Source organism: Platalea leucorodia (genome assembly GCF_965183815.1).
Source record: "Platalea leucorodia genome assembly, chromosome: 8".
NCBI classification, from domain to species: Eukaryota; Metazoa; Chordata; class Aves; order Pelecaniformes; family Threskiornithidae; genus Platalea; species Platalea leucorodia.
In genome coordinates, this window is record NC_138830.1 from 9,794,815 (window position 1) to 9,807,327 (window position 12,513).

At 40.9% G+C, this 12,513-nt stretch overlaps 1 protein-coding gene across 29 annotated transcripts in view; it reads right to left on the minus strand.

Annotated features, from left to right (window-relative positions):
* Positions 1–1,350: 1,350 nt before the first annotated feature.
* Positions 1,351–12,513, minus strand: part of MBNL1 (muscleblind like splicing regulator 1) — a 112,025-nt gene continuing 100,862 nt past the window's right edge. For 17 of the 29 annotated variants that reach the window (XM_082320627.1, XM_082320622.1, XM_082320626.1 and 14 more), the window contains 4 exons: positions 10,588–10,623; positions 9,794–9,888; positions 6,352–6,426; positions 1,351–4,754 (listed from right to left, as the gene is read on the minus strand). In XM_082320627.1, coding sequence (XP_082176753.1) covers positions 6,370–6,426; positions 9,794–9,888; positions 10,588–10,623 — 188 coding nt within the window. In that variant the 3' untranslated portion in view covers positions 1,351–4,754; positions 6,352–6,369. The remainder of the gene's footprint in view (positions 4,755–6,351; positions 6,427–9,793; positions 9,889–10,587; positions 10,624–12,513) is intronic. The other 12 variants (XM_082320612.1, XM_082320619.1, XM_082320628.1 and 9 more) reach the window with 3 other exon arrangements.

The following is a 12,513-nucleotide window of genomic DNA, read 5'->3' on the forward strand; positions in this document are numbered from 1 at the left end:
TTTTCAGGTTTCTGCTCCTCCTTCCCCAAAGGCTGAGAATCCCTTCCTCCTTTCAGAAAGCATCTCAGCTGCAGACACGCGTGGATCCCTTTGAACAAAATTCTTTTATTTGGTTGTAACAACTGTTAGAGTTGTTACTGCTCCTGCAGTTGTTACCGTCCCGGCCCCGGCTGGCGAGCTGCCACCGCCGCGGGCTTCCCGGGCCGCAGGCGGCAGGCGCTGCTTTGGCAGGAGCTCCTTCTCGTGGTTCTCTTCAGCATCCGAGTGGTTTCATGCTCTCTCAGCTCTCCAGCAAGAGCCCCGTTGCGGGCAGAGCTGCTGCTCGGTACCTGCTGACCGGCAGCTGCGGCCTGAGCCCCCCGCCACCGCCCGGGCGCGATGGGACAGACCCGCCCGGCTGCAGCGGAGGGTCCTGCGCGACACCGACCTCCGCGGGGTTGGTGACCCAGGGGCAGCGTCGCCGAGCTGCCTCCTGCCCGACTTCGGTCGCGGGAGCACTAACCGCTAGCAGCTCTCATGGGAACCTCCGTGGCCGCCTTCATCGGTTACAGAGGAAAATAGAGTCGTGTTATTTTTGCTAATTTAGAACATTCGTGCTGCTCGACACATTATTTTTTAACTTGGCAGCTAAATGCAATGATAAATGAAAATGCTGGTGTCGTCGCAAGTATTGGTGCAAAGGCAGTGCAAACGAGCTGGCTGTTCAGCTGATAGGAATGAGGCGTCCTCACGTGCTGAGCTGAGGATTGAAGCAAATAAAACCGGCCTTTGAAACGCGAGCTCTTCCGTGAGGCCGCTCAGGCTGCGCTCCCAAACGCAGGAGACACCCGAAATCCTCGTGGAAAACAAGCGTTCTGATGCGCTTCCTTTCCCAAATTAAGCCTGTGATTTTGTCAGTAATTCTGATTATCAGAGCGATTTGTGCCAGACTAATCAAGCAACAGTAACGGGTGGAAATGGGGCTCCCTCTAACGTCAGGCACCGCCTGGCTGCACCCCGTTTGCCTGCTGCGGGCACTAAAACCGGGGGCAGGCAGATGCCGAGGGTCCCTTTCTTTTACCTGCATCTTGGAAGTACTGCCACAAGAGGGTAATAACAGCTCGGTCTGGATCTATGGTATTCGGTTGCTTTATATTTATCCTCCGGATTTAACAATAGTATCACGTATACTTAGCATTCTTAATATATATCCTGTATATTTAACATACTACGCACTGTTGAAGAAAAAACCCCCAATACCAGCATACAGGTTTTTTCCCCCAAATAAATGATATCCCTTCAGTCAAACAAACATGCAGATAAAATGAAAAAGGTGTAAAAAAAGAAAGCGGTGCGATTTTTTACCTGATATAGAAAAACATCATTGAGAATTTTTATTAGGGCAATTTCACTTTATTTTTTCCATACAGCAAGGTCAACTATAGCAGTAATAATAAAATAAGCATAAAAACAAATTGCAGCCCAGGACAGAGTACATAATTTGGAGCAACTACAAGCAAAAAGTAAGTCTGTGATTACATAATAGTAAAACCAAGCACATCTGTCCTTTCAGCAGATGAAAGTTGCGGGGTTGCAAATAAGTGCAACTTCATTAATTATTCAGTGTGAGTACTGGAGAGATCAGACAAAGTAATGGCCTAATCACTTTTTCTTTCCAGCTTTGGCCTATATAATGACAAGGTTTCTTGAATGCTTTCCATTAAAATGGTAACATTTCCCAGGTTTTCTTTTTTTTTTTTTTTCACCTGCTAAAAGAACAGGACCACTACAGCAATAAAAAATAATCACATAACAACTACAGCTACGGTGTGCTGTTTGGTTTGCCTGTTCATGATTTAACTCTTTTGTGAACGTCAGTACTTGTTTTGAAGAATCTTTTTTGTGAACAATAAACCACTGAAATTGTCAGAAACTGGTTTGAATAGCATATATCTTTAATATATTTTTTTGATACTTTAAACATGCAGTAGTTTTTGAATAATGTACGGAATATTTGAGCCATGATTTCACCTTGATGGTTTGAAGTACCTGCTTTTTTTCTTTTTTTTTTTTTTTTTTCTTTTTTTCTTTATTAATGATTTTCAGGCAGATTTGAACCAGTGGAGCTTTTGTCAGTCATGAGATCTTGGAAGGATGGCATATCTTTCCAGCTGAAAAAATCCTGGCAAACTACAAGCTGTCCACATAAAGCAAAGCAACTTTTTTGAAGGGGTATGGAGTGCTAACTCTGTGCCACTTTTGCAAGCAATTTTGTTCAGCCTGTCATTTTATTAGCCTTAACAAAACTCCTTGTAATTATAGACATTTTTATTCAAAATAAGATCTTACTATTATACAGGTTTCTCTCTTTTTTTGACTATATACAGAAGTGCAAAAAGTCAACCTTCTCTCTATACGTTCCCACATGCTAAACTGCAGCATAATCAACCCTCAAGAGTTTGCACACACACACTATAATTCTTGTTACGTAAACTTTGAGTATTTGGATTATCAACAAAAAGTCCCTTGATCTATTGATTATGCAGCTTATTTATAACAAGGCCTGATATTCAGGGATTTCAAAAAATATTTAAACAATATTTTAACATTTGAAATGGATACAGTAGAAAATAAATTTTATTCTAATATCTAGGAACTAGATTTTCTCATAATAACTAATTACAAACAAAATAAATCATCAAAATATTACTCAATTGTCTGCCAGGATTGTTGCGATAGCAACAACTTAACTTCTTACTTAGCAATGATTATATAATTATAAGATATCCATATAAAAGATCTTTGTTCTTTTAATGAAAACTAGACAAGAACTAACAATGACTGACATTCTTACATTGTAATATTAAATCAGTAAAATATAAATCATTTAGTTAACAATAATACGAATACTCATATGACACTACATGTAAATTCAAAACTGAGTATGTTATGAAGAAAACTACTTTTTTTGTATTTTTGAAAAAGTCATCAGTAAATTCTAATAAAACAAAATTCTATAAACTGAAATGGTATTCAACTGGTAATAGAAAACGAAAACAATCTAATAAATGTAAGAAATAAAAACTACACTTTTAACAAGAAAAAAATAAGTAATATTCTATAATGTTAAGTAACTACAATAACATGTGAAGTCACCTATACTTTCTTAACACGATTGAAATTACATTGGTATGGGTTTTAACCCGTAATGTAATAATCTAAGGCTTTAATAGATGTACAGTACAATCAGTAAAATCAACACATCATTCTTATACTATAAAGCATCTCTCTCAAGCATAAAAACTTGCAGTAAACTTGGAAGTATGGAGAGTTCTACAACCGAACTCGCGCTTCTTCCACTCCACGCTACGCTACCAGTGACCTGGCCCCCACTTCAGCACTTTGCTGAACAGAGCAAAAATATCCTTTACTAGCTGCAACATCCAAACCACAAAAAGGAATTCCTTTGGATGAATCCATTCTTAAAACTTGAATGCACATCTATTTTTTTGTTTTTATTTTGTAAAGGCTTTCTAAGGCTATAAGCAGTTAATCTGAACAAAAAAATCACATATAAAACTCACCCAAGTATTTAACCCACCCAATTTCTATGCTAATTAACATCTCCATTTTTTCATATTTTGGTTTGTCATGCATCTGATGTCAGTGCTTCTTTCGTCTTTGTTTAGAGTCACCATGTAAAGCGTGACTGATGAAGTAAAAGTGAAACCCATCTCTGCAAAACATTTATAGTCCTTTTGACTTTCGACAGAGGCTATAAATAGAAGCAAAAGAAGTTCCTCAAACATTTGTTACTGTGTCTCAGAAATGGCTTTTCCCTTTCATATATCATGTTATACAGTAAAATATGCATAAATATTAAACTACAATGCCTTAAAATAGTTTATATATATGTCCAGTATGGGTTAATTTGTACGGCTAGATTATCTTTCTTGTGCTGTCTACTGTTACTGTAAGGAATAGTTGGCCATTTCTGAGACAGCTTTGGTTTGAAACAGAATGGTGCCCTTTGACTGATTAGTACTACTAAAGTAAGTGAAAACGTGGTTCTGAAAATAACACTGCAGAAATAATACTCTAATCGGATGTACAGTCTATGGCACTTCATGAGAATCCTTAACAACATGGTATTTAAAGCCATTGATGTGCTTTAAAATATACACAGTTGTGGTTTTGCTTGGCACATTCATCTCTGTCAGATACCTCTCTTACCACTTCTTACAATCTATTACATTAAAAATATTACTCTTAAACAAAAATTACTGTGCATGCACGCTCTCATCTATAATGGCAATTTTAAATACAAGGTGCACCTTTGTTATTTGTAAACCTTGAAAGAAATAAACTTACTTTAAAAAATTATATCTTGGTCTACAGACGTACCAATACATAATAGATTTATGGTTACATCATCGTCTGTCTTTTCAAGGTGACATACATGATTATGTAGGAAATAGACTACATATGCATATTCAAATCCATATGCATACTTCGGTGCTAGAAAAGATAGACAATGTTGTAGTTTTTAGACAATAAGATCACCTCAGCACAAATATCAATTAAATGTACAAAGTATATAGGCAACAGTGTGCAGTGGATTTCCAAGTTCTTGTTTCATCTTGTTAACATGCAATGTGTGGATGTCTTACTGCTGAGGGAGTTTCCGAGTGTTGCTTGACGGTATATACATTATGGCTAATGAGCTTGTCCTCTTCTCAACCCAAACACACTGTCCTTTTCTCTTTAGTTATGATCTAGAAAGGAAAAAAGACAAAGCATTTTCAACACAGTCGTAACTTCTTGTTAGCACCACATCAGCCCAAATTTTGCATTTGCAACAGGGAAATCTGCCACCGAGAATCGGGGAAGCTTGCACCCAAACCCCGCGAGATTTCCCTTCAGTAACATTCTTGCAGCAGAGGTTCACTTTGCACCCTAATTCTGCACCGATAAAAGCGCACAATACACTGGCCTCCCGCTGCTCCTGAGCCCCTGGCCGTGGGATCAGAATGCCGGGGACAGTTTCCAGACCCCAGAGCCCAGACCCTGGGAGGCAGCTCCCCACAAAGTGCTGTGTGAGCGCTGCCCAGCAGCCCTGGGCTCCTCTCTCTTCCCAGGTCCTGCTGCCGCTGCCCTGTAAAAGCTGGGAGCCCAACCAGTATCAGAGAGGCACCTAAGCACCCTTAGAAATCCAGGCTCTATGTTCCCAAGATAATTTTTCTTACTTAACTGCCCATCTAGTGTAGCTATTTCTCTGGTCTCTACTGCCTATCACACCTCTAGAGAGTGATTGCTCCTCCACCTCCAGACGGTCTCCAAAATGGGGACACCCCAGTCCCAGCAGACTGCAGAGGGAAGCCTGGCAGCAAGCTCAGGCTGCAGACTAGAGGCATCCCACCTGAGTCACTTAAGCAGTGTAAAAATGCTTACGCTAAGCTGAAAGGAATAACTATTATTATAAACCCACTGCGGCAAATCAGTTAATCCTCACCCTAAGTAATAATTCCATTATAGCTGAGCCATTCGATAAAAAACACAGCAGAAATGGAGTGCAAGGGAGAGAAAGGTAATAAAAAATGACAAGCTATCCTAGGGGAGGTGATGTGCTGCGGGTGGTCTTAATGACAACAGGCAATTTAGTGACAGACTGGAAACTACAGTTTACTCATAGGAAGACACAGGGGAAAAAAAATCTCTCAAGTTGAGGCACACAAACCTAGATTTCAGACTGTGGGATGAATAGGCTGCAGTATAAAAAGCTGATATACACTGTCTGCAATCGCTGTTCACACCAACACAACACAGGTATGAACTGCGCCTGCACTGTGGGACCTCTCTTGCCGTTATCACCCATGCAAGGAAAATGCTGTATGTAATGCATTGTAATCTGATAACCTGTGTTCAAGAGACATCAAGCTTCAGCTAGGCAGACTACTACATCTGTATTTTCAGAGATGCCGGCTTTCCAAATTTGGAGATTTAAAATCAGTTCTTTCTGAAGACTGCTTAACATAACCACCCCCCCCATAGACCTGGCTCACATCAGCGCTAGAGACATCATCCTTTATAAACAAAACGTAAAACTCTAATTTTAGACTCTCTGATTTTGCTATTCAGCAGTTTATCCATACGTATAATATGTCCCTTCTATATGTACAAACTAATACCGACATCTGGTCCAACACACTAGCTAATGTGGTCACTGCAAACTACGGGCTCTCTGCTCAGAGAGGAATGGCATGTCAGTGGAGTTTCTTAGAAAGAAAATAAAAACATTCTGTCCCTGAAAAAGACAAATTATGCACACATATAGGTAAGAAAACTGCAAGGAACAACGCATTAGGAACTTACTGTTTGATGACAAAATGTCTACATCTGTGTAACATACTTGTGGCTAGTCAGATGTTCGGCAGATATTATGGGTATCTATAGGTAAAAAAATGTAAACAATGAATAACATGTGCCATGAGCTGACCCAGAGACACAGCATTTTGCTACAGAACATAAGTTTGGAAAAGTGAGGATCAGCTGTGAGTTGGTGGATTTTATATTGTAACTATAAGTTAAAGTCAACTGAAGTGCTACAATAGCAACTTAAAACTGGAAAACATTGTGTTAAGTACTACTTGACAAATATAAATAAGTATTATTGGTTGTTTAGGAAATAAGAGAAGTTAAAATCTACAAAAAGTCATGCAGTGCAGTAATTGAAAATAGCCCTTTTTGTTGGCCTACACAAAATTCTGTGTTTTCAGTGTATCATTAAAAATTATAAATTCTACAGTGGCCTTGTTTCAGTCTGATTTTGTGAAGTGTTCACTGCTTTCACTGTCTTGGTTTCTGAATGCCAAACCTAGGATGCCCCGAGCTTGATTTTCACGGCTGGTGAAAAATCCACTGTCGAGAAGAGCTGCCTGCTCTTCCCATGGCCGCTGCGGGCATCACGGTGGATCAGCTGAAAAGCTAAGACTCCCCAAAGCAGTGAAACAATTCTCAAAATGTTTGTCTGCATAAACAGAATTCACTACGGGGCTCTCTTGAAGTGCCCCATCAACTCAGCTTCCCATTCAAAAAAAAAAAATTAAAATCAGAGTAAATTACCAGCAGTACAAGTAACAAACTTATATTCTACATCCCACCCTTGGGTCCCAGCCGTGCAGCCCTCTGTGTGCAGTGCACAGGCTGGAGTCCACGGGAGCGAGCCCAAAGAGACCTCGCAGGTCTCCCTTGAGAAGGGAGAGCACTAAAGCATGCAGGTGTTGGAGGAACCGTGAGCAACCTCGCATTACAGACAGGACCGGGAGTCCGGCTGGAGGGAACAAATAGATACGCCCATGTACAGGGAAACATGCTGGGGCATACGACACAAAATTGATTTGTAGCATCACGAACAGCTGTCGCACTTGAAAAGCCTCTTTTTCCTCGTGGATGCTAAGGCTGACCTGTTAACCCGCACAAGAAAGGGAATGGGGAGGTTTCCTCTTAACTAAATCATTCACAGGTCTTGGTGTCGGTTTCCACCCCTTGTGCCCTCTCCTCCCCTAGCAACTCCACACACCTCTACAACATTGCCAACTTGTACAGAAATGTGCTTCAAGCATAATGAAGCTTCTCATACCATTTTTTTCTACTGCTGCAGGACAGGCTGTTGCACCCAACTGTGTAGAAGCATCAGGGATAGTGCTGTTGGAACATACCAAGGACCTTCAACACCAGTCAATGAAGATGAAGGGCCAGATCTTAAGACTTTTGGCATGCATGCACATTGCATTGTGTGGCATTAAATAATTTCAGCATTGCTCACGTAGTATATACATATATTCACAATATATGTATATATTGAGGTTTGGCTGCAGTACTTTACTAAGTGTGTTATGAGGCTCCAGGGAGGATATGCATGAAATGATCAGATTCTACAACAGAAAGTTTCCCTGTAATCTGTTTGGGAAAGTGCATGGTTGTTTACACAGAGATGATTTTAAAAAATAATGATGTTTTTCTGTGGCTTGGCTTGTTCTCACAACTCTCTGGACTTATGGAGGGTACAGAGACACTTAATTGTATGGTGCAATAAATTACAATATTAAGAAACGTTGGGCATACAGGTGGTTGCTTGCTTAGGTGACACATGTGCAGAGGTAGTCACATCTATAAACCAGCTTTTCAAAATACAAAGCAATTCTTATGCTGGTTTAAATCCGTGAGTGACATGGTCACTCAGCAAACACTCCTCGAGCAGAAAGTGCTACTTGCTAAGCAGACTAACCTGAGTATTGTTTGGAATTGCAAAATATCCAGGTCCCTTTTGAGACTCAGGAGGTGCACACCTATGTATCACTGCAACAGTGTAATTTTTGGAATATTTTTGAGAGATCAGTAAGCAGACAGGTTAACAAAGAACGTACAGCTGGGCGCAGTACAAAATGGTAGTGCTCAACAGGCAAAGGTGGAAAGGCTCAAAGCCAAAGACTCTGGACTTAATCCTGCGGGAGCCTGCAGCACTTGGTACCTCGCACTGCAGCGAGGCCGGGGGCTCCCGGCTCTGCAGGAGCCGGCGCCATCCACCCCAAGCACAGAGGTGCAGGTGCAGCAGGCCACGCACACGGGTGTTGCTGCTTAATGTCCAACTGCAGCTGCAAACCTGACAACTTTACGATGGGATTTTGAAATTGTTTAAGGAGTTAGCTCTAATGACTTAGGAAGCTGAGTTTGTCAGGTGAGCCTGCCTTAAAAACTGACATTTATCCTCAGAATTAATTTCACATACAGAACCACACCTGCAAAATGCTAAAGAAAATGTTTAGTTCCCTTTTCTACAAGGCATGTGTGATTCCCACTGAGTCGAGAGTAATACCTGCATATTAGACCAGAACTGATAGTTTCATGACATAAGGCAATTCTAACTTCCTAGTAAATCTCAAAAAAACATTTGTTTTTATAAAAGAAAGAAGAGGGTCTTTTAAAAGTTTTTACTGTTGCAGTTTCAGCCAGATGTTCTACAGAAATCTGCATTTTTGACAACCCAGCTAGATAAAAACAGCAGGCCACGTTCTGTTCTCAGGTGCAGCTCCTCTGGCCCCTGGTACTCATCTCTGACTATAGTTTCTAGCTTTTCAGGGAGGACTTTTAATCGCTTATTTAGTGCAGCATTAATTCTTTTATTCCTGAAATACATCCAAACACGGCAACAATTGGGGTAGCTATTTAGAAATAAAGCCAGGCTCTAATGGACATTTTCTTAACTGACGTCTGTCTACTGCAAGAAGTAATTGGCCCTTTCCTAGCAGAATCACAAGCTGAAACAAAGGTTTAAAAGAAGTTTCTGTGTGGCCCATGCTCAAACGTTTTTGTTTTGCTCCTGGAAGAGGAGAGTCAGAACATGTTCAGACTGCTCAATTCAGACTGTTAAAATTCTGATCCTGCAACCCCTCTGCACAAAGGTTTTACTGGCTTCCACTGGAGTTCTGCACTAAAAGGAACTGTCGGCTTCACAGAAGTAGAAATAAATAATGGGTTCCGTGTACTATCCCTTTCTCTTTACATCTCTGAAAGCAGAAATAAGCAGCACGGCCCATAAATGTTAAGACTGAGTCAGAAACTCTATTATCAATTATTTTTAGCATCAGAAATGGAACCGCAGCACCTTTTGAGCATGGATAAAGGCTTATTAAGCTGTGCTGCAGGTCTTAAAGAGAATGTGTAGGCCAACAAGAGGTAAAATCAAAACCCCCATGCTCATTAAAAGCACCAATTTCAAGTTGTCTGTAAGGAACAAAGCTGTAAATTAGCAAACCTGGTTGGCTGTGGCTGTTGCAGCGAAGGGAACACTTGTGGCAGATGTTGTTGCTGCAGACACAGTGGCTGGCGTAGCACCGTGCACCATGGGAACTTTCGGAAGGAAAATCATATAAGCAAACATACAGAAGAGTGTAGCAGTATGGGAACCAGAGCGACATGTGGTAGGATAATTGAGCATGGTATTTATCACAGCAAAAAGCCCGAGACATCATTGCCAGCGCGTGACATGCAACCACAGTGCAAAGCAGGACAACATTCCAGGGAGAAAGAGGGGAGGGAAATGAAAGAGAAAAAAAGGGGAAAATGCTTGTTACCATCAAATCAAGAAAATCGACACAAACAAGCTTAACCATTTCAATACAAAAATCAACAGAAGACTTTTTAAATGCCCTTATATTTACAAATTTTTGTCTTTTAAGAATTCAACCCAAATATTTACTGCAAACAAAAATGTATCTTGTTGAAGGACAGTATATGTCTATGTGGCTAAAGTAAGGTACAGTCTTTACTTAACACGAGATAAGTTTCTAAACACTGGAACTCATAGTCCAATCAAAATCCACCAAGGAACCATGTGCAATTCAAACAACTGCTATACAAAATTAACAACGTCTATGTGTCCGTGTCAATTAAATAAAACAATTGCATTTAATTGACAGGTGTTAGTGCAGGAGGCTAAGGGAGATGGATTGGCACAAGAGCTATAAGTTAAAATCTAGCAGTGGATTTTGAGGGTCCGTGAGCTGCACCACAGGTTTAAGATAATCAAGAAACAAAGCTGGCACCTACCAACACTTGTAGCGGGTGTCATGCACAATATTGAGCCTGCCCATCATGCATTGCAACAGGAAGGTGGATTTGGAAAGGGAAAAGAATTAAAACAACCCATCACACGTGTAATTAGAAAATTTCATTTGAACAAAGAAGAAAAATTGTTATTATGGGAACAGTGGCATGTAACTGTCAGCACAATCAAACCATACAATAGCACAGTGATCCATTAGAACTAGTCTTCAGTGAAGGGGAAAGAGCTGATTGAACTGTGTGCTGGTATATTGTGTTTGCCTTCGTAGCACTGTGGAATATCAGCATGGCTAGGAAAAGTTTCTTTAGCTTTATTTTAAAACTCTTTTAGTCTTAAATCTTTTTGCCTTTTGATATAAGCTTTGTAATGGTCTTTACCCTGGTTTCCTCAGATTAAAATACTTTCAAGTTGCACCTGCCTACAGGTACCTGAGGTCCACCCCTGCTAGGACACACACGGAGTAGCCAGAGCAAGGGATTAGCACCGCTCTGCCCTCTCCCTGCAGCTGCTGGGGAAGCGCAGCCTAAGGCTTGTTCTGTCCGGGGAAGGCAGGCGGAGAGAGGCGGCAAGCGAGGCTCTCCCCTCCTGCTAGAACAGCCTTTTCAGCTGGGGCCCATCTCGGATGGGCTGGAGCAACGATTCCTCACAGAGTGATGACTTGATCTATACTGTTTCATTAGTTGCAGTCTGACTGCTCCAATATTTAGGTAATATATAGGCAAAAACCAGGTGAATTCGGCATGCAGTACTTCTGTCATATCTGTACGACCCCTGTGAGCTGCTGGTGAAATGATCCTGACCGCCCTCTGGTCTGTGTGCTTAATATGCAGGTCAGAGGAGTGACTGAATAGTTAAAGTCTCCCATGCAGCTCATGGCAGCAGCTAAGAATACTTGTTCAGCATTTTTTTCTACATTATTGGACATATTTTAAGCTGCTGGTGTCCGGGCTCACAACCTGCAACTCTCTTTAGGCTAGACAAGAATAACTGAAGTGACAGCACCTGGTGAATTCTGCCCTGCAACTAGAGAGCCAACAGCAGTATGGTGTTTTCAGGAACATTATGGTATCATTTTTTAACTATCGCTAAGTTGGTAATTCTGTTTGCTTTACACAGCAAAATGCCTTCCACCAGACTGAACTCAGAATCTTCTATTTTTGCTTCCCATATGATATGATAAAGATATACTGATATTTCAGAATATCCGTTTTTAATAAACGATTTACTTTTTTATTTAACATTTGTTAACACCGCTAATTATGCCTGACACAGCAGAAACTGAAATAAGCTCTGAAATCTGGGAACAGAGATTGGAGTGGAAATGGAAACGTATTCTAGAAGACTGCCAGTGGGAGCCACGGCAATGCTGCTTCCTTGACATTACGTGACCGTAACAAGGGGCACAGGAAATTGTTTCAGCTGGTGCCAAGCATTGTAGTGGCTTGCACAATCTCAAGAGCATTTAACTAAGCAGGGAAAAAGTCAGTCAGTATAATTACTGCTGGGGACAAGGTTATTCTCTGTCATCACTGTATCTGCAAGGCTACAAAGAAAAGGGCATAATCAAGTTTCCTAATTACCCTTCTCTTTCTGTGTCATGGAGGAGACTGAAAATATTCACAAAGAAAGGTTAAATAACAGAAGGGTAGCTTTTCTGACTTTCCCATGCATGAATCCTGGGTGAAGGCAACGGGACCACTTGGAAGATTAAAAAATGCTATAAAGTGCAAACAGTAAGTAAAACTGCTTTCTCGGTCCCTCTTATGACATCTCTGTGGTGTTAATGAGGTTACACAGAAGAACCTTTGAGTTCTGTCTCTGCAGAAGTGCCCTATTTATAAGGTTGTACATACTTCATTAAATCTGGAATATTACGTCATTCCATGCATAATTAGGTCTACATGTTAAAG